This window comes from Chrysemys picta, chromosome 4 (genome assembly GCF_011386835.1).
Source record: "Chrysemys picta bellii isolate R12L10 chromosome 4, ASM1138683v2, whole genome shotgun sequence".
In the NCBI taxonomy this organism is placed as follows: Eukaryota; Metazoa; Chordata; order Testudines; family Emydidae; genus Chrysemys; species Chrysemys picta.
This window is the reverse complement of record NC_088794.1, coordinates 139,551,835-139,575,458: the sequence shown is the minus strand read 5'-3', so window position 1 is coordinate 139,575,458 and position 23,624 is coordinate 139,551,835. Positions and strand designations below refer to the sequence as shown.

At 43.0% G+C, this 23,624-nt stretch overlaps 1 protein-coding gene across 4 annotated transcripts in view; it reads left to right on the top strand.

Annotated features, from left to right (window-relative positions):
- The window catches only part of BRF1 (BRF1 RNA polymerase III transcription initiation factor subunit), a 231,097-nt gene that overhangs the window by 120,588 nt on the left and 86,885 nt on the right, over positions 1–23,624 (top strand). For all 4 annotated transcript variants that reach the window (XR_010600800.1, XR_010600799.1, XM_005285854.4 and 1 more), the window contains 3 exons: positions 1,706–1,745; positions 1,835–1,927; positions 2,727–3,005. Coding sequence is in view for 2 of the 4 variants with exons in the window: in XM_005285854.4 (XP_005285911.1) it covers positions 1,706–1,745; positions 1,835–1,927; positions 2,727–3,005 (412 nt within the window). In the remaining 2 variants the exon portion in view is untranslated. The remainder of the gene's footprint in view (positions 1–1,705; positions 1,746–1,834; positions 1,928–2,726; positions 3,006–23,624) is intronic.

Here is a 23,624-nt window from a genome sequence, read left to right as displayed (position 1 = left end):
ATTTTTAGACCTCAGTCTTCACTTATGTTCTTGCCCATGCACATCTGTGGGTGGTTGTTTTCTGCCATAGCTTCTGCATGCAGTGGTGGTAGGTTCTAACTTTTGCAGCCATGTGGGCTTTGTGTGTGCAGATTCTGTTACTTGTGTGCACTATTGTTAGCTTTGAAATAGTGTGCATGTTCAGGGGAGGGATGTGTTTACTCACATGTGGAGACCAAGAGGAGGTCCCACTAAAAGTCTGTCAACAGATAAACGTTGCCATGAAATAGAGCATGTCTTTTTGAGAAATAGGCAGTTCGTAATCCTAAATACCAGATTGTTTTTATTAGTATAGTTACATAAAGGAGTATGTAGTTACATAAAGGAGTATCTGTTCTAGATGATTTTTAAAAATATCAATTATGTATGGAGATGCTAGAATACAGTTGACAGCGAATGTTAATAAGGTCGACAGTTGAAAGCGAGTGCTCCAAAATTTTGAAATCATTGGGATTTTTTGGTTTTCATTTATTTTTAATTTATAACGTTTGAATGAAATAAATTTGTAATCTGAACACTACATTCTTCAAAGTTCTTGAGTACTCACAGCTCCCGTTTATGCTGTGCGTGTTGTGTACCTCTGAGAATCACCCAAAACAGGTTTTGCCCTCTATTATAAAATATTTTAGTATTTGTTGCCACTATCAGATAGAGCATACATGTAACTAGGTAATTTGCAATAAACAAGAAAGAGAGGGTCAAATTCTCTTCACTTACGTGAGTGTAGACAATGAAGTTACTTCAGGTTTACACAGATCTGAGTTAGTTGAAATGGGGCTTGCTTCTTAGCACATCTTTTTGCCTAATCTTGAATTTATGACTTAGTCTGTTGGAGTGAAATTAATATACTGTTACCAACACAGGATTATTAGTTAACCGCAGAATCAATTAGTATAAAATACTATATTTAGTGTTAAAATACAGTTTGTACAAAACATGACAGCATCCTGTTTTAACATGCGATGGTCTGGACCACAATGTTAGAATTCGGAAGTATTTTCATAAGAGAAACAAGCTGGACTGTGAGGGAGAGAGCGCTCCTGTTTAAACACAGGTATCTGAAATACTAGTTCAAGAAATACTAGAATGACTGTTAAAATTGGATTGTTTCTCATAGGCTGGATTTTTTTTGGTCCACCATATTCACTTTGAGCTGCTTATGGCCACAGATTCTCCCAGGAGAATTCTCCTTGTGTAGGGGAAATCTCTTCCAATGCAGTTGAGCTCCCCTATAGCTGATCTTCTGCTAAGGTTAACTTCATTATGGACTTTATGATGGTGATGGAAGTTAGAGTAGGCACCCAGCTTCTCCAACTTCTCCTGGGGCTGGTGGCCAAGAATCAGGGAGCTGCAACTGCAGCTGCTATTCTCCACTGTGTCTGAGGGGATAGAGGGGAGAGTCGGTGCCTCATTTTAGGTGAGCTGGTGTGAAAGTTCCTCTCTGTCAGGTTGAGATATAGGTTTAATCAGTACTTTATTTCAAACGGTATTTTGATACTTGTCTTTTGTCTGTCTCGTCTGTCCTAGATCACAAACTCTTTAAGGAAGAAATGTACATTACCATCTTTCTATAGTACCATGTGTATTTAAATAGAGGAACCAATATTAAAAGTATTTAATCGTAGCATATTCATATTTCATTCTGTTACTCATTTTTTCTTTTCAGCTTGAGAAAGCGCTGTCAAAAAAGCTTGAAGATGTTGAAGGTACAAGTCCCATTCAATACACTATATCACTTGGTTACACCAAATAACATTCATGATTTCTGAGCTTTATTTTTATTTAATTGCCACAGGTGAAATATCAATTTACCAAGATGAAATAGAGAATGAATTAGAAAATAGTAGGCCAAAGGCAAAAGGAGTATTTGCCAATTTGACTAAAGATGGTAAGTCTATAAAAGATCATGAATATTTTAAAAGTAGCAATGGGGGTCAAATCCTACTCACGTTATTTTGTATGATCTTTTATTATGCTATATACGGCTCCATTTCTTTGTTGTGTATTATTTATATATATGCAGCTACATACGTTATGCAGTGAAATGTTGAGTGCAACAAAACATTTAAGTCTTGAGTTACACTGGAATTCTCTGAGGAATGGAATGCATAGTGCCAGCCCACAAAATACCATGCTTCAAATATCAAACATCAACTTGAGTAGTACTGGAATTCACCAAAATTGTATACATTTTTAAAAAATACAACTATTGTAATGGCATGAAGGGCTGTAACAAATTACTTCCAAGTGCAATTTAGCAGAGGTAGTGTTGGTACTTCCTGGTTAACATGAAAATTACCCCAAACCATTGGGCATGTACCTTTGTGCCTCTCTGTTCCCACACTGAAGGTATTCACAGTACTGTTTATAGGTTGAATATTAGTCTTAATTATCATTACAAGTATTTAGCTCATATTACTAGAACTACTTACTTGCAGTATTTTGATAACACAATACAAGCAATTTTAAATTATTACTATTTTCAGAAGACATTTTAAAAGCTAAGGCAATGATTTTAAAGCACATCTGGAAATTGTATATATTTATAAAATATACTGAAATACTCTGTTTTTCTGCAGATTGTTCTCTAATGGTTTTTATTCTTTTAAGTGAGCTGCTTTTCATTTATTTAGTTTCTATAACAGATGGTATGAAGTTATTTGATTTTTTCCCCCCCACCATTACAGAATCTATAGAAGATAATACGGCTAGTGTATTTGGAGAGGAGGAGGCAGAAGATGAAGAACTGGAAGCAGCTGCTAATCATTTAAACAAGGACTTTTATAATGAACTTCTCGATAAAGATAGATTAAAGAAAAATGAAGGGAGAGAATGCAAAAATGGAAATGAAACTCCTGTATGGCCACCTGCACTAGAATCTCTGCTTGGCCCACTCCCTACTGCTGCCAGCCTTGGGATAACAGAATCTATACAAGACTGTATATCCACTAAGGATCGAGACCACAGTAAGTACAAGATTAATGTAAGCTGAAATTTAAAATAGAAAAGTCAGACATATGAAAACTGTTGTGGTTTCACTGTTTAATTTCCAGTTACCTACATGGTTGCTGACATAGGAATTCTATGAAATGTGATTGTTATAGGAGTGTAAAGACCTAGGGATTGACCATCTTGATCAGACCAGTGGTTCAACTGGTCAAATATTTTGTATTTGACACTGGCCAGTACCAGAAGTTGCTCAGAAAGGTTCAGGATTTATATCCCTTAAACTTAGTAAAATAGATTTACCTTGTTATGATAGTTGATATGGATATTTCAAACATTGCAGTCATTATGTTGTTTTACTTGATACTTCCAATTAGCAATGTGTAACAAGTAGATTTTTTTCTTTATAAGTATAATTGGAAATGAAAATCTTAAGTACCCGTGTTCTAGGTAACTTTTTTTTTTTAGTTCAAAAGAGATGCAACATTTTTCAGGAAATACTTTATTGGAGTCAAACAAGGAGGCTGTCTCCTTTTGCTCTTAGTCAAGAATCAGTCTATTATATTTAATTAATTCTTCAGTGGTTTGTAAAGTTGCAAATGTTCAAGATACTTGGTATACAAAATAGCGTATGCTTTTCCGCCCCTTGATATGTGTTTTTGTTAATACCTTGTTTGGCATGTTCCATTCCTTTTTCTCTGATCCCTGAAACCTTTTTATAGCATGGCACTGGAATGGACAGCATTAGCTGCATTGATAAATTGAAAATTTCAATTTTGCATGAGTCACAGAAGGCTACTCCACACAGCCAATGACTCAAGGAGGTGTGTTTGCCTTTTTATATGTAAGCTGAAACTCTGTGGACCTTTTTTTCCCCCCTTCATGAATCTCAGATCTGAACATATTTGGTGAGAACCTCATTCTTTTCTATATTACAGTACATTTTCTGTTCCATAAAGCTTATCTGTCTTTGAATCTGTTTAGTCAGAAGATTCAATGAGAAGATCCAACTAAATGGACTGTGTCTGAATTTAGCTCTTCTAACAATTTGAGTTATTCAAGATAGATGATGCTACCCTACTCCACGTCTAGACTGAAGGACCACACAAAATCAACCTCATACCATGTTACTGCTCATGTCACAGAACTGCAGCTGATCAGTAGCATTATTTATTTTCCTATATTATGCACAAGCTAAATGATGCAGAAAAAATTGATTGTTTAATTAAAATTAATGGTGGGAGGAATAGATGGCTCACACTATTGGGATATGCATCATTTCACCTCAAAATCAATGGTTCAGCTCTAACAGAGGTCAGTAGTAGCTGATAATTGTTGCTGTCTGATGGTTGTTCAATGACCTCTGAAAAACAAGTTGGTGGTTTCAGTCCAGTTCCCAGTGAACATGTCCGTATAATGAAAACCTCAGTTGGCACCGTCATTCGCCATTTCAATGGAGGGTCCAAGGACTGAATGAATTTAAAGATGGAACTAATCTGTCACTCCCAGATATGTTCCTCCAAGTCAGGCTTGAGGTTTGTGGGCAAAGAAATGTATGGCAGCTTAATCTGTGATTGCCTGTGTTGTACCAGTTCTATGGAAAAATAGAGGTCTTTGGTGGTCTTGGGGGCTGCCAGATTCATTTAATTATTACAAATTATCAGCTGGGTTTTTATTTTTAAAAAATATCCCTCTGGAAATAAAATAAATATTTTTATTAAAAAAAAAAAATCCTTCTGGAAAATCCCAACTCCATTGTGATGGGGATTCAAATTTCCTTTATGTCGTATATCCAGAATGAACTAAAAGATTAAATTTAGCAGCAGGTTATTGTTTTGGTTATAGCCTTTAGTCCTTCCCAGAGCTGAATCTTTTGGGTTGCTGGTGCCATATGTAAATTTCTAGCTTCATGGGAAGGATATCTCCCCTCCTCCTCGCCCCAGTTACCTTACTTCTCCAAAAATCTCTGGTATAGGTCCCCTTAAAGTCCTTTTACTTGACATATCACATGCAAAAGCCAACTTATGATTGTGTCTGTTTCAGCTGTTTGAGGAAATCTCTCACCTTGCACTATCACCGATGCAACAGCAGTAGAAGACTCCCCAGAAACTGCTATTATAGACCAGACTTAAATGCAATGCTTAGATATTGAAGGACATTTAGGGTTATTCCCCAAGCCGCAATTGTCAATGCAATATGTGTGTGACTTTTTTATGGAAAGCACAGTATTTGAGTGAATTTGCATCACAAAGAGAGCACACTAGGGTACTGCATTAATGCAGTTACGAGGCAGTATAAGGTTCAGTAGAAGCAATACATTAGATTGTATTGTCTCTAAAAATACTTTAATTAGGAGGGACGTTTCAGTTGGGTTTCTTTTTGAGTGTTTACAGTTGCTTCTATCTTGGTGTTTTTTTTTTTTTTTTTTTTTTACTATACAAGAGATTAATCATAGAATCCTGCCCAAGGCTGATTCTTTTGCTTTGGATCTGACAATTTTAATTATTTTAAAAGTTTCTTAGGAAACCAGATTCTCTTTGTTGAATATCTTATCATTAGCAATGAAGTACATGCTCCTGCGTACTAATTGAAAACATGAATTTACCCAGGATGAGGCTTTGTGTAGATCCTGTTTGTATATTTTAGTGAAACATTTATAATTTGTAAAAGGAAGGGGATGCTATATTCTGTGAAGGCTGATCATGCTGTTCTATACCGTAAAGACGAGTTTACTGCAGAACTCATGAGCACTGAAGTCCTGAGTGAATTGTGTTGTATCATAGCTACCCAACAGATGCTGGGAAATGGAGAAGATCTAGTAGGTCAGCCAGTACATTTCTCTGCCAAGGCAGGATTTTCACTTGCAACATATTTTCTAGACTTTTGTTCATTCTAGTTTTACATGTCCCAAATAATAGGGCTTCCACTATTCTCCGGGAGATTGTCATAGTCAAATACCAAAGACTTTATTCTCAAAGCATTTTTTCTGGTATTATATATAAAATTTCTCTTTGTAATTTATTTTCCAATACTCCTATTTACACCCCTTTGTACCACCCTAAATAACCCCTCATCTTCCTTAGTATTTACAGCCTTCATACATTTGTAGGCTATTATCCTGTCCTCCCATTGTTGTCATTTAGCACAAGTTGTGCTTGTCTCAAAATATATTGGCCAAGATGGAAAGTGAGAAAGGATGGAAACTAACTGAGGTAGAGGGAAAATGCAGGGCTTAAGTTGTATGCCAAATTCAGACAAATTATCTTTGGTATGCTAGTTGGTATATAGTAAATTCATGTGCAGTCATTGTAGGGCTACATTAGCAAACAGTGTAGTGTGAGCAGGTGGTAACGTGCAGCTGCACCTCCTCATAAAAGTAAACATCTTTTATAATCAAAAATAACTTTTGCAAGTACCATCTTGTGCCTACCCTAGTGAAGTGACTGTAAAGTACAGATTAAAAAAAAAAAATCCATGGCAAAGTTTTTGTGCTTCCTGTTACTGACAACCAATTGTTTGCTCATTTACATACATTTCTCTTATATTTGTGCTTTCATTTGTACTGTGGATCTCATCCAGTACCCACTGAAGTCAGAGAATCTTTCCATTGACATCAGTGGGTGTTGAATAAGGCCCTGTGTAAACAGCTTTCCCAAACAATGGCCTTTGTAACAAAAAAAAGAACTAATATTAACTCTATTTTGTTTTTGTCTTATTTTGTCATCTTTTTGTCTGTCTCTTACATTTTGTATAAACGTCATACAAAAGAAACTCTCTAACGACTTAAAAATTAATAGATTAGTAATTCAAGGGAATGAAACATTAAAAACATTGGGTTTGTTTAGTCTGGAGAAAAGAAGACTGAGAGGGGACATAACAATCTTTTATATACCTGAAAACTGTTACAAGGAGGAGGTAGGAAAATTGTTCTCCTTAACCATTGAGGTTAGGACAAGAAGCAATGGGTTTAAATTGCAGCAAGGGCAGTTTAGGTTGGACATTAGGAAAAACTTCCTAACTGTCAGGGTGATTAAGCATTGGAATAAATTGCCTTGGGAGGCTGTAGGTTCTTCATTTTTGGAGATTTTTAGGAGCAGGTTAGACAAACACCTGTCAGGGATGGTCTAGATCAGTAGTACTCAACCCACGACCCAATTAGCACACAGCTGGGGCCCAGCTTTATGCTAAAGGTCGCTGGGCCTGTGGAGTCCAGGAGTGTGGGTTGCCCCACCTGCCCTGCCCTGTACAGTGGAGTTCACGCTCGGGGCTGCTGGGCCGCCCTGCCCCACGCAGCGGGGTCTGGGCTCAGGGTTGTGCTGCCCTGCTGCCAGGCTGCACCTGACATGTCCGGGGTTTGGGCTGCTGCATGGCGGGGTCAGGGTAGGGGCTGCGACTCCATGCCAGCTCCCCATAGCTGCTTGCAGAGCTCTTCCTGACCTGGTTCTGGTGGGGGTGGGCAGGCCCGGCCTTGGAGCCGCAACCTGGCCATGGTAGAAGCTGCACGGGAAGCTGTGAGGAGTCATGGGCCATCCACAGGTGGGTGGGGAGCCTGGGGACATGGGGCAGGGGCTGCTTGGCCCCCCACACCGCGGGCAGGTAGAGGGTCTGCTGCGGCTCCCCAGAGCTGCCCACCCGGCTCTTATCATGGCAGGGCTGCGGCTCCGAGGCGCTCCCTCCCCTCCTTCCCCCCCAGCTGGAGCTGGGTCGGGGAGAGCTGCACTGGCAGCTGTGGGGAGCCTGGATCCCTCCACCTGCCCTGGGTGGGGGATCTGGGATATGGGCAGGGGGCTGCTTTCGCCTCCACCTTGGGTGCCCCCCCCACTTTTGGGAGGACTTCGGCGCCCTGGCCTCAGGCTGAGGCTACTGGGGGCCGGTCTGCAGTCAGGGACTCTGGGCAGCTGGAACCGGTGCTCGCACAGGCGGCTGGAGCTGGTGTTCGTGCCGTGTTGCCTTCCCGCCCGCCCAACGGGTGGGGGGAGCTCAGGCGTCCCTGGGCTGGTGTGGGGGCTGTAGAACTCCTCCTTCCCTCACTGATGCTGCAGCTCAGATTGGAGAAGAATCTGTTACAAATGGGGACCTCAGCTCAGTCCCCACCAAGCACACAAGAGGTATGTGCTTCAGAGGCTGTGCATCCCCACACCAGCCTGCATCCGTACAGCTTCCAGGAGGTGGGAAGAAGCAGCCAGTTCAGCTGGTGCCATGCTGCTATTCCTTTGCAGGAGGAGGAGAGGACGTACAGAGCTGCCACTGCTTTAATGATTAATTAGGGAGAGGTGTGCAAGAGAATAGAGAGGAGCACTAAGAGGGCAAGGGGAGGGACACACAGACCTGGAATCAAGAGAAGGGTTAGGGGGAAAAAAAAGTGGAATAGCTCAGCTTTCATGTATAGATTATGTACTATCCCCTGCCCCCACTCCCACCTTTTGCGTGCATGTATATTTCTGCCTTACCATCCCACCCCCAATAAAACCCTGTCTCGCAAAAAAAACAACCCAAAAGCAATTAAAACTGAAATTGTTCATTAGAGAATTGTAGAAAATGTATAGACACTACATGGAAGTTTCATTGAATTCATATGAAAATATAACTGGTTAGAAGAATGTTATTTGAACAATTCATCATGTTATCTGAAATGTCAAGATTATGCCCCCCAGTTCAGTTCAGTTGCTATTGTGAATAAAGACTTATTAGCCTAGGTCAAGAAGCCACAAAACTTGCCCTTGGAAGAAGGTAATATAAGAGTGCAAGCAGTATTTTGCAGAGGTTAGCTACTGGGGTGAAGTATGATGAATGATAAATCAATGTGCAGCGTTAGAAAGTATCTTGGGTATTTTGAATCTGCCTTATGTATTATGAAAAGGTTAAAATAATCCCCGGTTAAGGTAGTTTACTTTGGAATGGTATATGTTCATTCCCTCTTTAACTGCTGAGGGAAATTGCTGCATAATCAGGAGCCTCAGAAACAGCCAATTTAAGTGAGTAGCCAGTTATATTTGAATATTTTGGTGTGCTTTTATTTGATTTATCAGTTTTATTTTGTTCAGTAAACTTGGATTTTGTTAGCATAATTACTGCATAAATTAGACCTTAATAGAGAATTCTTCTTCGAGTGATTGCTCATATCGATTCCAATTAGGTGTGTGCATGCCACGTGCACAATTGTTGGAAAGTTTTTCCCTTAGCAGCACCCATAGGGTTGGCTGTGGAGCCCCCTGGAGTGAAGCCTTCATGACGCTCAATATATGACCCTGCCAACCCGGTGCCTTCTCAGTTCCTTCTTACTGCTAGTGATGGTTGTTGGAACTATGGCATCTTGCTTTGCAAGCTCTCCACGTTTCCCTAGCTTCTCTTTCAAACTGTTGGTATTTTGTAGTTGTTTAGTTCTTAGTTATTGTAGTTAGTTAGTTAGCTGTTGGACTGGGGGGTTACCCTCCACCCCGACTGTGTTCTCTCTTTGAGGGATTTACATGCTTAAGTCCCAGGGGTTCAAGTCCTGCAACAAGCCCATACTAACAGGCGACCCTCATGACGCTTGTTTAAAGTGTCTGGGGAAAGCACATCAGTTCGAAAAGTGCATGATTTGTTTGGGCTTTCGCCCCCAAACCAAGAAGGAGCAGGACTTTAGATTGAAGCAGCTCCTTATGGAGGCGGCACTTAGACCGCAACCTGCATTGGCGCGGCAGGGTCCGGTGCCGAGTTCCTCGGTGCACAGTGCCCTGCCGGCAGTGGCGGAGGCGGCACCGTGAAAGGACTCCGGTAGAGACCCGCGACACCGTCACTCCCCGGCCCAAGGTTCAGCAAATTCTGCAAGACCTACCCTTTGACGGGTGGGCCTGTTTGCCGAACAAACTGACTCCAGACTGCATAGCCTCAAAGACTCCAGGATGACAATGAAATCTTTGGGTAATGAAAGCCGTTTAAGCCCTAACGGCAGCAACAGCATTCGTATCCTCCTTGTCCGAGGCAGGATTTTTACAGGCGCAGGGTTAGGAATGACAGGCATAAGCCTTCCCATCCCCCGTCCGGACAGGGCCAAATAACTAAGCCTTCATCAGGCTCAAAACAGACATTTTGAAGGTGCACCCGAGGACGGAGCACCTGTCTCTACACCAGAGCCTTCCCTGTGTTTTTTGAGCAGTCTATCCCACTTCTACCATGCGTGGTCCCAAATAACATCAGACTGCTGGGTTCTTCGCATGGTGGAAATGGGATATTCTCTCCAATTCTGCTCCTACCCTCCCTCCCACCCACCCCCCTTTCCCAGTGACCCTTCTCACAAGCAACTCCTAATCCAGGAGGTGCAGGCGCTCCTTGCCATAAGAGTGGTGGAGAAGGTTCCTCAGGATCTCAGGGGCAAGGGATTCTATTCCCGCTACTTCCTAATCCTCAAAGCCAAAGGGGGTCTCAGACCCATTCTAGACCTGTGAGGACTCAACAAGTTCATGGTGAAGCTGAAGTTCCGCATGGTTTCCCTCAATACAATTATCTCTTCTCTGGATCCAGGAAACTGGTTCACCACCCTTGACATGAAAGATGCGTAGTTTCACATAGCGGTTCACCCAGCTCACAGATGCTTCTTAAGGTTTGTGATCAACCAAAAACATTATCAGTTCACAGTCCTACCCTTCAGCCTGTCGACAACCCCACGAGTGTTCACCAAGTGAATGTCAGTGGTAGTAGTCTTCCTCTGAAGGAGGCAGGTGCAGGTATACCCTTACCTCAACGATTGGCTGCTCAGGGGGCGCACCAGAGAACAGGTGGCGTCGCAGGTCCATCTGGTCACATCCACGATGGAGAGACTGGGTCTCCTCCTCAGCATGAACAAGTCCACCTTGTCTCCGACCCAGAGGACAGAGTTTATCGGAGCAGTGTTGGACTCTGGTCCAGGCAAGAGCAAGCCTGCCAGAGTCCCGATTCAAAGCCATGGCAAGCATCATTCGATGCATGAGAGAGTACCCGACCACTACAGCAAGGAATTGCCTCAGTCTCCTCGGTCACATGGCGGCCTGCAGGTTCGTGGTCTGACACACCAGACTGAGACTCAGGCCTCTACAGACGTGGCTCACTTCGACATACTGCCCAGGGCGTGACAGCCTGGGACCAGTTAGCACCTGCTGTGGCATCGTGACTGAGTCGCTCCAGTGGTGGCTTGATGCTTGAATAGTCTGCGAAGAAGTCCCTTCAACAGCCCTCAGCTGTCCTTGTCTCTAGTTACGGACACGTCAGCTCTAGGTTGGGGCACACATCTGGGAGATCTCTGAATGCAGGGCCTCTGATCACAGGACGAGCTCTCTCAATATCAAGGAGCCCAGAGCAGTGCAACTTGCATGCCAGGCCTTTCAGTCTCATCTGCAAGCCCAGCACGTGGCAGTCATGACGGACAACACCACTGCAATGTTTTACATCAACAAGCAGGGTGGAACCTGGTCCTAGCTCCTCTGTCAGGAGGCTCTCAGGCTCTGGGAATTCTGTATAACCCACTCCATTCACCTGGAAGTATCATATCTGCCAGGAGTCCAGAACATCCTGGCAGACGACCTCAGCAGGTCCTTCCACAGCCACGAGTGGTCCATCCGGCTGGACGTCATTCACTCCATTTTCCAGAGGTGGGAGTTTCTGCCTAAGGTGGTATAACATTTCCATACCAGCCAAGACATATTCCTGCCTGTTTTTTATCCAAAGCCTCATACCAGTAGCTGTGAACAGAGGTTGCACTCCTTGGATGTTCGGCAAGCATTAGCCTTCTATATCGAACACACCAAGCCATTCAGGAAATCAAACCAGTTGTTCATAGCAGTGGTTGACTGCATGAAAGGCCTACCGGTCTCATCGCAAAGGATATCTTCCTGGATCACATCCTGCATCCCGCACGTGCTATGAGGTGGCCAAGACACCAGCCCTGGCACTTGAGGCCTGTGCCCTTGTGGAGTGTGCCATATCGTCTGCATTCCTGGCCCAAGTCCCGAAACAAGAAATCTTCAGGGCAGCAGCTTGGTCCTCGGTGCATACGTTCACCTCTCATTTCACCATCGTCCAGCATGCCAGAGATGATGCAGCTTTTGGCAGAGCAGTGCTCCAGTCTGCGATTCCATAACTCAGACCCCACTGCCTAGGTAAGGCTTAGGAGTCACCTAATTGGAATCTATATGAGCAATCACTTGAAGAAGAAAAAATGGTTACTTACCTTCTCGTAAATATTGTTCTTTGAGATGTGTTGCTCATATCCATTCCAAACCCACCTGCCTTCCCCTCTGTCAGAGTAACCGGCAAGAAGGAACTGAGGAGACACTGGGTCGGCAGGGTCATATATTGAGTGCCATGAAGGCACCACTCCAGGGGGCTCCACAGCCGACCTCCCGGGTGCTGCGAAAGGAAAAACTTTCTGACGACTGTGCACGTGGGTGCGCACACAACTAATTGGAATGGACATGAGCAACACATCTCGAAGAACAACAGTTACGAGAAGATGAGTAACCGTTTTTTATTTATGCACATGCTTAACTTTATTGCCACATGTATTTCAATGGGGCCAACACGGTAGTAAATTTAAGCATGTGTATAAGTAGGGACTGCTCCTATAACTATGGTTGGCAGGATTAAGCCCTAGACTATTGGCAAAAATAGCCAGCAGTTACATTGTGTGATAATAGTCAGGTATTTTTAGTTTGCAAAGTGCATTTAAAAAAAATCTTTTCCTATTAGACCTGTGTTGTTAATGTTGACACTTTGTTGACAATTAAAAATACTTTGGGAAAACTTAATTTTATTGCTGTGGTTTGTTTGGGTGTGGTAGTATAGAAAATCACTTGATAATTTATACTTTCAGCAATTAAAATCAGAGTATGTAAAACCAGAGCTATGCTTTGACCTGGATTCAGAGTGGCCGGGCAACTTGAGGTTACTGTAGTCTTCGTATTTTTTATTTAATTTTTGTTTTAACGTACTTGTCCGTTACTCATAGAATCATAGGGTTGGAAGGGACCTTAGGAGGTCATTTAATCGAACCCCCTGCTCAAAGTAGGACCAATCCCCAACTAAATCCCCAAATGGCCCCCTCAAGGATTGAACTCACAACCCTGGGTTTAGCAGGCCAATACTCAAACCACTGAGCTATAGTTATTGGAAAGCATTTAGTAATACTGAAATCTTAGCATTTAGAAATATTCCTAGGTTCATTAATTGCAGTGGTGCAAAGCAGTGGAAACTGTAGATTGACTGATAAAACCCGCTTTTAGGTTGGCTAAGATTAGAGTAATAATAATTAGGTTCTTTTGTTGTGGACTACTTGCATGGAATGTAGAATTGTATTAGGTCAGAGTTCCCCAACTGTGGTTTGTGGAAGACTTGCCAGTGGTCCACAGAGAGCTGGTTGGTCACATGGAGTTTGTTCCTCTCATGTCTTGCTGCTAAATTTAATTAAAAAACAGCTAAGAATACATTGTTATTTAGGATTACCATTAGTCCGGATTTTCCCGGACATGTCCGGCTTTTTGGGTTAAAAATAGCGTCCGGGGGGAATTTGTAAATAGCTACAAATGTCCAGGATTGCCCCCCCCGCAGAGCGCGGCAGGGCTGCAGGAAATTCAGCCGCTCGCATGGGGCTCCGGTAGCCAGAGCCTTCCACTGCAGCTTCAGATCAGCTGCCGGAGTCCAGCCCGGCCAATGTAGAGCTACTCCCCTCCCCTTCCTCCCTGCAGTCTCAGATCGCCAGCTGGCTGGGCCGTTTGCATTGGGTCTCGGCAGCTCCTCCTCCTCCCCTGCTCCTCCTCCCCTGCTGCCCAGCGCCCCGCTCCGGCAGCACTGTGCGGGGGCAGGGACTGGGTTGTGTGTTGCGCTGGGGAGCGCAGCCATGTGTCGGGCACCGCGTGGAGCCCGACATGCTGTTCTGAGCGGCAGGGTAAGGGGGCCAGGGGGCTGGAGAAGGGGCAGGGGGGTTCTGGAGGGGGCAGTCGAGGGACAGAGAGTAGGGGGGGATTAGATGGGTCACAGGTTTGGGGAGGGGCTGTCGGGGCGGGGGTGTGGAGAGGGGTCGAGGCAGGCAGAGAGCAGAGGGGGTTGGATGGGTCAGGAGTTCTGGGGGTCCTGTCAGGAGGCGGTAAGCGGTTGGATAAGGCGTGGGAGTCCTGGGGGTCTGTCTGGGGGAGGGGGTGTGAATATGGGGTGGGAGTGTGGATAAGGGTCGGGGCAGTCAGGGGACAGGTAGGGTCTTAGGGGAGCAGTTAGGGTGGGGGGTTCTCAGGAGGGGGCAGTCAGGGGACAAGGAGCAGGGAGGGGGTTGGGAGTTCTGAGGGGGGCAGTCAGGGGGTGGGAAGTGGGAGGGAGTGGATAGGGGCGGGGCAGGGGCGGGGCTAGAGCGGGGCTCCCCCCCATCCCTGTCCTCTTTTTTGATTGTGGAAATATGGTAACCCTATTACTTTTTCATGTAAGCTATTGCTGTAGTGATTGTGACATTTGATTGAAATTCCTGTAACTGCTAGGCTAATTAAGATAAGGTTTCAGTTTCCAAGTAAAAACATGTATATACATAGTATTCAAGAGGTTGTTTTCTATGATGAAAGATCTATATATTTACAGGTTCAGTAGTGAAAATAAGAGAATGAATATGAAACAAGGAAGTAGAAACAATACTGTTAGGTGGTGCCAGCAAGAACATTTGGAGCAATATACAAGGCTTATAAGGAAGTAGCTGGATGATACAATGTTTCAGCCTATTTACTATTCCTTAATTGCTGTTTGATGTAGTGATTGTGATACGGTTACTATGGGCTCACAGATGGACTAAAGGAAGCAAAAGAATTCTGTGTCCAAACCACTGCAGTTACATAGCAACAAGTGAATAATTGATTGTGATGGTTCTATTTTTTATATTCCGTTATGTTCTTACCATGCCAATGTTGGCACACAAGATGGAAACCAGTTTCTTCCATTCCTCTGTCATTTGCTGCTGACTCCATCTGCTCTCAGGTATCGAGATAGATTGTTCTGCTCTCCCTGCTAAGGGTGGTTCTTTTGGTTTCTCTTGGGGCACGCTTGTTTCTTCACACCAGTTGGTTTCCACTTGACAGCTTTAAGTGGGAGTCCGTATGTTGGCAAATATGTCCAGTGCTTCCTTCGTATATACATGGTAATTATATACATGTTTCTTATTAATTTATTGTTATAGGCAAAAATACAACTCTGTGTTACTATATAACTTCTATATGAATAAGTAGTTATACCCTATGAAAATGGAATACTGGCTTCATTGTCAGTATTGGCTTCATTGTCAGTGTTTTCATTAAGTACAATATGCATAACATGTTTGCATAATATGTGTAACTTGGCGATTGCTTCTCTATGAAGTTCACTTTCTCACCTTAGTTTCAAACTGTGGCTTATTACATTTGATGTTAAAAGAAATGAGTGTTGTTACTGCTGCCTCCATAATGAAGTTCAATTCTATAGATACAGTTGCACTGAGATTTGCCCCTAGAGCAGGAATAAAATCCCTCTGTTTCACACTTTAATGATTGAATTTAGTCTTTAAGTTTAGCACAATAACTTTTCAGAGGACAGTTGAATTTTCCCTGTAATTTTTTTAAGTGAAAGATTTACTAACTTTTGCAAAGGATATATTCTAAAATGTTCCCTTTTGGAATTTTGGATTATGTTTCTCCCATATCTTTGGATTCTGTTAGTGAACCAACCATATAGATCAAAATCCATACTTTCTGCTTTCGTTCCCTATGTGTCACCCCACATGCATTGCAAATGCACACATTCTGATAATATCTCAGTCATAGGCTCCTCTTTATGGGTTTACAATTAAACCCGTAAAGAGTTATTCTCTGTATTCATAATAGCTGTTTTGAACCATGCAAAGACTGGCTGTTGAGATTGCTTAGATCCATCAGCTGCATCTGCTTTTTGATGCTGTCAGCTTGCTTCCCTGACTTGTCGTCTCTGGTGAGCCAGAGGTAGCCGGGGCAGCTGGCTTCTAGAGATTATGGAGCGAGTGGGAGTGTTGAACAGTAGGCAGAGTGGGCAGGGCTTTGTGAGAAAGGAGGGATTGAACAGGGCTTTGGGGTTGCAGGTGGGGAGGAGGAATTGAAAGGGTTGGGCCTGGTGGAGGAAGAGGGACAGGGCTGTGAGTGGGGTCTTGGGTGGAAGGAGGAGCCCACTGTCTGTGCCAAGGTATTGATGCTTTTGTGCACTGGGCAGCTACAACAGGGGACCCAGTTCCCTCTGCTGAGGCATCAGTGCATCATGGGCTTCCCACAGCAGTGTTATCTTGGTGCAGCAAGGAGTGCAGGCAGAAGGGCTGTTGGGAGCCCTTGACATGCTGCTGCCTCATCTAAGGCCTCCCAACGTGGTCCAGTCCCCTCACTCCAGACACCAAAATCCTCCATATGACCACTCATCTCTCCTGGAGTTCTGCTAGTCCCCTTATCCCGTGAGGGAAGACAGTTTTCCCCACTGAAGTATGGGTGTTTGAAAGACTCCCCAGTGCACCGAGGTAGTGATGCCGTTAGGAGCCCTTGACCCAGGTGCCTCAGGATACCTACAGAGCGATGTAAGGTTTCTACCTTCATAGCTTTTCCAAAACAGAGAGTAAGGATTGGTATTTGAAATCCAGGTCTGGTCTTTGCATTATAATATGGAGTGTGAGCACCCCAGAACAAAGGGAAACTTTGGTTTAACAAACTGAACATACACTTTTTTTTTTTCTTCTTAACATGAAATGTACTGCATAATTACACTTCATAGATCTGGCATGTAACCTTCTGATCTTTGAAAACTTGACATTGGGTACTTCAAATATCTTCATTGAAAGAGAAAACTGAACATTGATAACCTGGCCACAAATTTTTCTGGGTTCAAAACTCCTCAAACAGTACTGTATTTGCAATCCATACACACAAGTCGTGTAAAATATCACTGGGACTAGGGAGCTATAAAGGTCTAGAAAGTCATCATTTCACTTTTATTACAAACAAATTTTATAGTATGGCATAAGCAGTAATTGAAATGCAGAAAGCTGGCACATTACTAGCACTAGATCTATAATTCCTCATGCCGTTACAGCTTATTCTCTATACAGATGTTCCTGTTCTTTCTTTCAGTCACATTAAAGTTTCTTGACTATTTCAGTTTCATGCCTGCCTCATAAAGTGTTTGGTTGAAATTGTTGTTCTACTTTTTTTGCCCCCTTTTTAAAATGAATAATGTGAAATCTAGCTACTGGTATTTAACAAATTACTTACATATAAACTTATGATAGTCGAATTTTTAAAGTACCACCTCCTCTGACAAAGCATTTGGGGTGATATATCCGTAAATATGTGATGATAAAGCAACTGTGCAAAAATATGCATCTTCTTACTGAACTGATGAGTTTGCAGTGTATATTTGGTGACAAAAATAAGTGTTTTTTACATTTTTACTACTTTTGGTCCTGTAGAATGAGTACATCTATTGATTATGAGCTGCATTATTTTCTGGCCGATGCATTGTCAAAAAAGTTTCAATGTTTTTATATCTTTCCTGGTCCAATGTTGGTGCACGGAATGGAAACGAGTCTTTTATTCCTCTGCCATTTGTTGCAGCTTCCATTTGTTCTGTGGTAGTGAGAGAGACTGTGCTGCCCCTCCCAGCTAAGGGTGGTTATTAAGGTTTCTCTGGGGTGCCCTCGTTTCCTCACACCACTTTAATATCTTCATGTGGGAATCAATAGGTTGGCACACACAGGACACACTCCAAATATGTCCAGTGTTTCCCTCCAATTCTGATGGAAACAAGTTGCTGGTTGGTGATTTCCTGGATCTCTTGTTGGTGATGAAATCTGTCCAACCGATGCCCAGAATCTTTTGTAGGTACTTATTTTCACAGATGTCCAGTTTTCTGTCTAATGTAGCAGATCTCCAGCTCCTGAACTGTATCTTAGCATAGAGATTACAGTTGAACTGAAAATTCTGTTTTGTTCTGGTGCCTTATATCTTTGATTTCCATACGTTGTTGAGTTTAGTAAATGTTGCGGATGCCTTTCCTATCGTTGGTGTCATTTCCACTTGATGTCTCCATTGGCTAATATGGTGCTGCCCAGATAGATGAACTGTTCTTCTTACTTAATATTTTTGCCTTCTAATGTGATGTTACTGCTTGATGTCTTGGTTTCAAGGACATTTATTTTAGCATAACAAATTTTGAGCCCTATTTTTGCCAAGTTGTTTGTCTTTGTAACTTTTCGTGGATGTCTCTCAGTAGTGCAACATCATCAGCAAAGTCTAGGCCTTTTAGGCATTTGGGGCATGTCTACACAGGGATAAAAGCCCTGTAGCGTGGCTGTGGCTGGCCCGGGTCAGCTCACTCTGGCTCTCAGGGCTCAGGCTACGAGGCTAAAAATTGCTGTGTAGACAGGGCTTGGGCTGGAGCCCAAGCTGTGGGACCCTCCACCCTCTCAGGGTCCCAGAGCTCAGGCGCCAATCCAAGCCCAAACATCTACATAGCCACTTTTCAGTCCCTGGGTCTGAGTCCGCTGGCCTGGGTCAGCTGCAGGTTTTTTATCCCTGTGTAGACATACCCGTGAAGATCATTTGATTTTGAAGTTCTAGTTGCAGGATGTTTATTGCTGGTGAGAATCTCACAGTCCAGAAAGAACCTAGGTTGATTTTCAAACAGCAGGGTGAAGTTTGCAGTACTGGCAATTTAAAAAGAAATAAACACTCTTTAAAAATGTCTCTACTGAACAGATCTGATGTGAAATCATTGGGACACAATACACATAGACCCCAACTGTGTCGTTTTTAGAATATGATTCAATTTAAATGCTGTTAAATCAAACTATATTAATTATTAATTTCAAACGTAAGAAAATAAGAATGACCATACTGGGTCAGACAAATGGTCCATCTAACCTAGTATCCTGTCTTCCCACAGCAGCTGGTGCTAAATGCTTCAAGGGGAATGAATAGAATGCCAGTTATTGAGTGATCCATGCCCTGTCATCCAGTTCCAGCTTCTGGCAGTCAGTGGTTTAGCGTACACCAAGAGCATCTTGGCTAATAGCTTACTTTGCTTAAGAGCCTTTGGTGTGGGACCTTGTCAAAGGCTTTCTGAAATTCCAAGTAAACTGAATCAACTGGATCACCCTTTAGCACATGCTTGCTGACACCAATCTCTAATAGGTTCCTGAGGGTCTGATAATTCTGTTCTTTACTATAGTTTCAACCAGTTTGCCTGGTACTGAAGTTACGTTTAATGGCCTGTAATTGCCAGGATCACCTCTGGAGCTTTTTTCCAAAAATGGTCCTCACGTTAGCTGTCCTCCAGTCATCTGCCACAGAGGCTGATTTAAGCAATAGGTTACAGAACACAGTTCTTATTCTGCAATTTATATTTGAAGTTCCTGCAGAACTCTTGGGTAATACCATCTGATCTTGGTAACTTATTACTGTTTAACTTATCAGTTTGTTCCAAAACCATCTCTGTTGACACCTCAATCTGGGACAGTTACTTAAATTTATCACCTAAAATGAGTGACTCAGGTGTCAGAATCCTAACATCCTCTGCAGTAAAGACCAATACAAAGAATTAATTTAGCTTTCCTGCAACAGCCTTGAGTTCTCCTTTAGCACTTCAGTCATCCAGTGGCCTACTGATCGTTTGGCAGGCTTCCTGCTTCTGATGTACTTAAAAATGTTTGCTGTTAGTTTTTGTGTCTTTTGCTAGTTGCTCTTCAAATTCTTTTTTGGCCTGCCTTCTTATACTTTTACATTTTGACTTGCCAGAGTTTATGCTCTTTTCTTTTGTCTCCAGTAGGATTTGACTTCCAATTTTTAAAGGATGTCTTTTTGCCTCTAACTGCCTCTTTTGCTCTGTTGTTTAGCCTTGGAGACATTTTTTTGTCCTCTTACCGTTTTTATTTGGGGTTTACATTTAGTTTGAGCCTCCATTGTGGTGTTTTTAAATAGTCTCTGTGCAGCTTGTCAGCATTTCACTCTTGACTGTTCCTTTTAATTTCCATTTAATTAGCTTCCTCATTTTTGTGTAGTTCCCCTTTTCGAAGTTAAATGCTATTGTGGTGGGTTTCTTTGACAATTTCTCCCCTACAAGGATGTGAAATTTAATTACATTATGGTTGCTATTACCGAGCGGTTCAGATATATTTACCTCTTGGACCATATCCGGTGGGCCAGTTAGGACTAAATCAAGAATTCTCTCTCCCCAGTAGGTTCCAGGACTAGCTGATTCAAGAAGCAGTCATTAATGGTGTCTAGAAATATTCTGTCTGAATCTCATCCTGAGGTGACATGTTCCCAGTCCACCTATTGACCCATTATTACTGGGTTTTCTGTTTTTGTTGCCTCTCTAATCTCCCATAGCATTTCACATCCATTATCATTCCTATATATTTTGTACCCTGCTATTACTCTGTCCCATTGATTATCATCGATTCCACCAGGTCTGAGATATCTATTATATCAATATCTTCATTTAATGCCAGACACTGTTTCATCCATCTTAGTATTTAGACTTCTAGCATTTATATAAAAGCCCTTATAAAATTTGTCAATATTTAGTTGTCTGCCTTCATGTGATGTAATTGAGTGCAATTCTTTTTAGTTTGACTGTTTTTCTTCAGTTTCTGCCTGTAGTTTATCAACTTCTATCCTCTCCTCTTTGCTAGGTTATAGTGTATTCCCTCTAATAAATCCTCCCCTAAAGGATATATATCTGTCCAAACCATGTGCTCCTTCACATCTGTTGGCTTTCCCCCAGTTTTGGCAAGCTTCCTCAGTCTCCTTGTTTAATTCAGATATACAACCATTTTTTTCAGTCAGGCCTTGACATTCTGAATGATTCAGGCTTTACTTTTGGTGCCCATGTCACTGCATTGATGAAGTCAGTTTTATAGCACTTGAGAAATATTTCCAGAATTAAATTTTTGTGCATGCAGAGATTCTGGCCTCACCAATAGATCCTTGTCATGCTTTGTTTATTGGCATTCTACTTGTTTTATTTATTGGCACAGATATGTGCCCCCAATCTTGGCCCACTTGCACTGGCTACCTGTCAAGTTTGGTATTAGTGATAAGGTGCTTATGTGTTGACTTATAGTACCCTTGTGGAACAACAGCCAAATACCCCTCTGAGTCACTGATTCCTTATTCTCAGTGCCAGAAAAGGTCACCTGATTTGGTCCTTCTTGAATCTGCTATGCCTATTTGCTATCACTGTGAGTTAGTGATAATGTGCTCCTACTCCCAGGAGAATGGCAGCTCCATATTTACCCCCACATCTCCTAGCCAAGGCTGATACAAAGATGAGGGCAATGCAGCAGATGAAGGGTCAGTGTCCTGTTGGAAAATCTAGTGTCTTCTCTCAGTAGACAGGAGATGAGGGGCTATTTCAGATGCCTGCTGGCTTGCCCAATCTTTAATCTGTGTGAGAGCTTCTGTCTAGTATGTTGTTGGCAAATATTTTGAACTCAGATTATCCATTTCATTTGACCAGCGTATTTTAAGTGGTATTGATAAGCTAAAATTTCTGTTAATATTCAGATTTATACATTGATTTTTGTTGCAATATGGAAAACTTCCTCATTTTTTAAAGTGCCAGTAAAATTAATACTGTGTTTTAATTGGCATGTAGTACTTTAATCCGTGATGCTGTATTGGAGCAGACATATAACTTTTTAAGTTGTACCTTACTTTGGCCCTCTTTCCAACCATGTTTAGCCAATAATCACAGGTTGTCAAAATCTCATCTTTTCATTCTTTTAAAATGCTGGATTTATACTGGTATATCTTGTATCAAATTGCTCACAGTATCCTCTTCTGACCATCTTAACCAGCTTTCAGACTTGCTTGTTTCAGTGGACTGCAAATGATAATTGACCACTTAACCCACACAGAAAAAGTTTGCCTAATCGAAATTAACATAACAATCTGTTCTTTCTTCATATAAGAAGGATCTGTTCCTTATAGGAAACCAGGTCCATGCTGAATAGAGGCTCAAAAGTTCTGTTGTTTTCAGTTTTGTTTCCTAAGTGTGGGTTTGTCTACACTGGCAAGTTTCTGCTCAGTAAAGCAGCTTTTTATTCTGAAACTGCAGAGGTGTACACGCTGCCAAGCCACTTTGTGTGCAGAAACAGTTGCAGTGCTGCAAAAAAACCCACCTCGACGAGAGTTGTAAGGCTAATTGCATAGAGGCTGCAGCGCTTTGTTGCCAGCAGGGCTGGCTTTAGCCGGTGTGGGGCCCCAAGCCGGGCTGAGAATTGTCTCGCGCCCCGCCCCAACTCCGCCCCCTCCCTTCCCCATTGGATCCTTCCCCAAATCCCTGCCCTGGCCCCGCCTCTTCCCCAAGCACGCCGCATTCCTCCTCCTCCTCACCCCTCCCTCCTAGGCTTGTGCTGATCAGCTGTATGGCGGCGCAAGTGCTGGAGGGACGGGGGAGAAGCAGGATGCAGCTTTTTTTTTTTTTTTTTTTTTTTTTCGCTCCGCCATCAGCCCAGGACGTTGCCAGGCCCTCTTAGGCACGGGGCCCCATTCCGGGGAATCGGCCAAATTGGCTTAAAGCCGGCCCTGGTTGCCAGTGTAGACACTTGATTGCTTTCTGCGCTGTAATTGGCCTCCAGAGCTGTCCCATAATGCCTCAAGTGACCGCTCTGCTCATTGTTTTGAACTCAGCTGCCCTGGAGACATGCGCCCCTCCCCTTTCAAAGCACCGTTTCTGACAGCTGATGTGTGCTGTGCTGATCTGCTCCCGGACATAAAGCAAACCATTAATGTGAGTGCTGTTGAACATACAGGCAGGTGTGTGTGTGAGAGAGAGAGAGTGCTGTACAGAGAGCCCAGGGAGGGAGGCGAGGGCTGATGTCTGGGTTTCCCCCTGCCTCAGGACTGGTTGCTTCCTGCTGCTGTCTGAACTTACAAGACAGCATGTTGACACACTCTCTGTCCCCCAAAACACAGTGTCTCTCTCCCGGCTTTCTCTCCCCCCCCCCCCCCACTCACTCCCTGTCACACATCTCTCTCCCCTCCCCCCCACTTCACTTGAAAAGCAGCTGGCAGTGTAGTAGGATGCCCATGGAACAATAGGATTAGGAAACCTGCCTCATGTGATGCTGTGCCTGCCCCATAAGGCGTTGCAAACCCTTCCCAAAGCACCCTATGGCCAGTTGCACAGTGTTATAGCTATCACAGTGCACTGCTGTCTTTGCTGTTTTAAGAGCTGCTAATGTGGATGCGCTCCGGCGTCACAAGGAGCACAGTGTGGACATGCAACAGCAGTTTAATTCCAGCGTTTTAATAAAAGTGGTATAGCTTGTGGTGCAGAAACTTGCCAGTGTAGACATACCCTAAGTAATATTGAAGGTGTACCCATATTTATCTGAGCACAACTGCTTTTTTGTTTATTTTGAAATTTCTTTCTCATTGTAAAGAAATCAACTGAGGATGAAACACCAAATACATTAAAATCAATCAGATATGTGAAACAAATATTTAAAGCATTCAGGAAATGTTTTAAAACGCATAGCCATATTTCTGAGGCTACATCTTCACTACCCGCCTGAATCGGCGGGTAGAAATCGATCTCTCGGGGATTGAATTATCGTGTCTCGTCGGGACGCGACAATCGATGCCCGAATCAACGCTTGT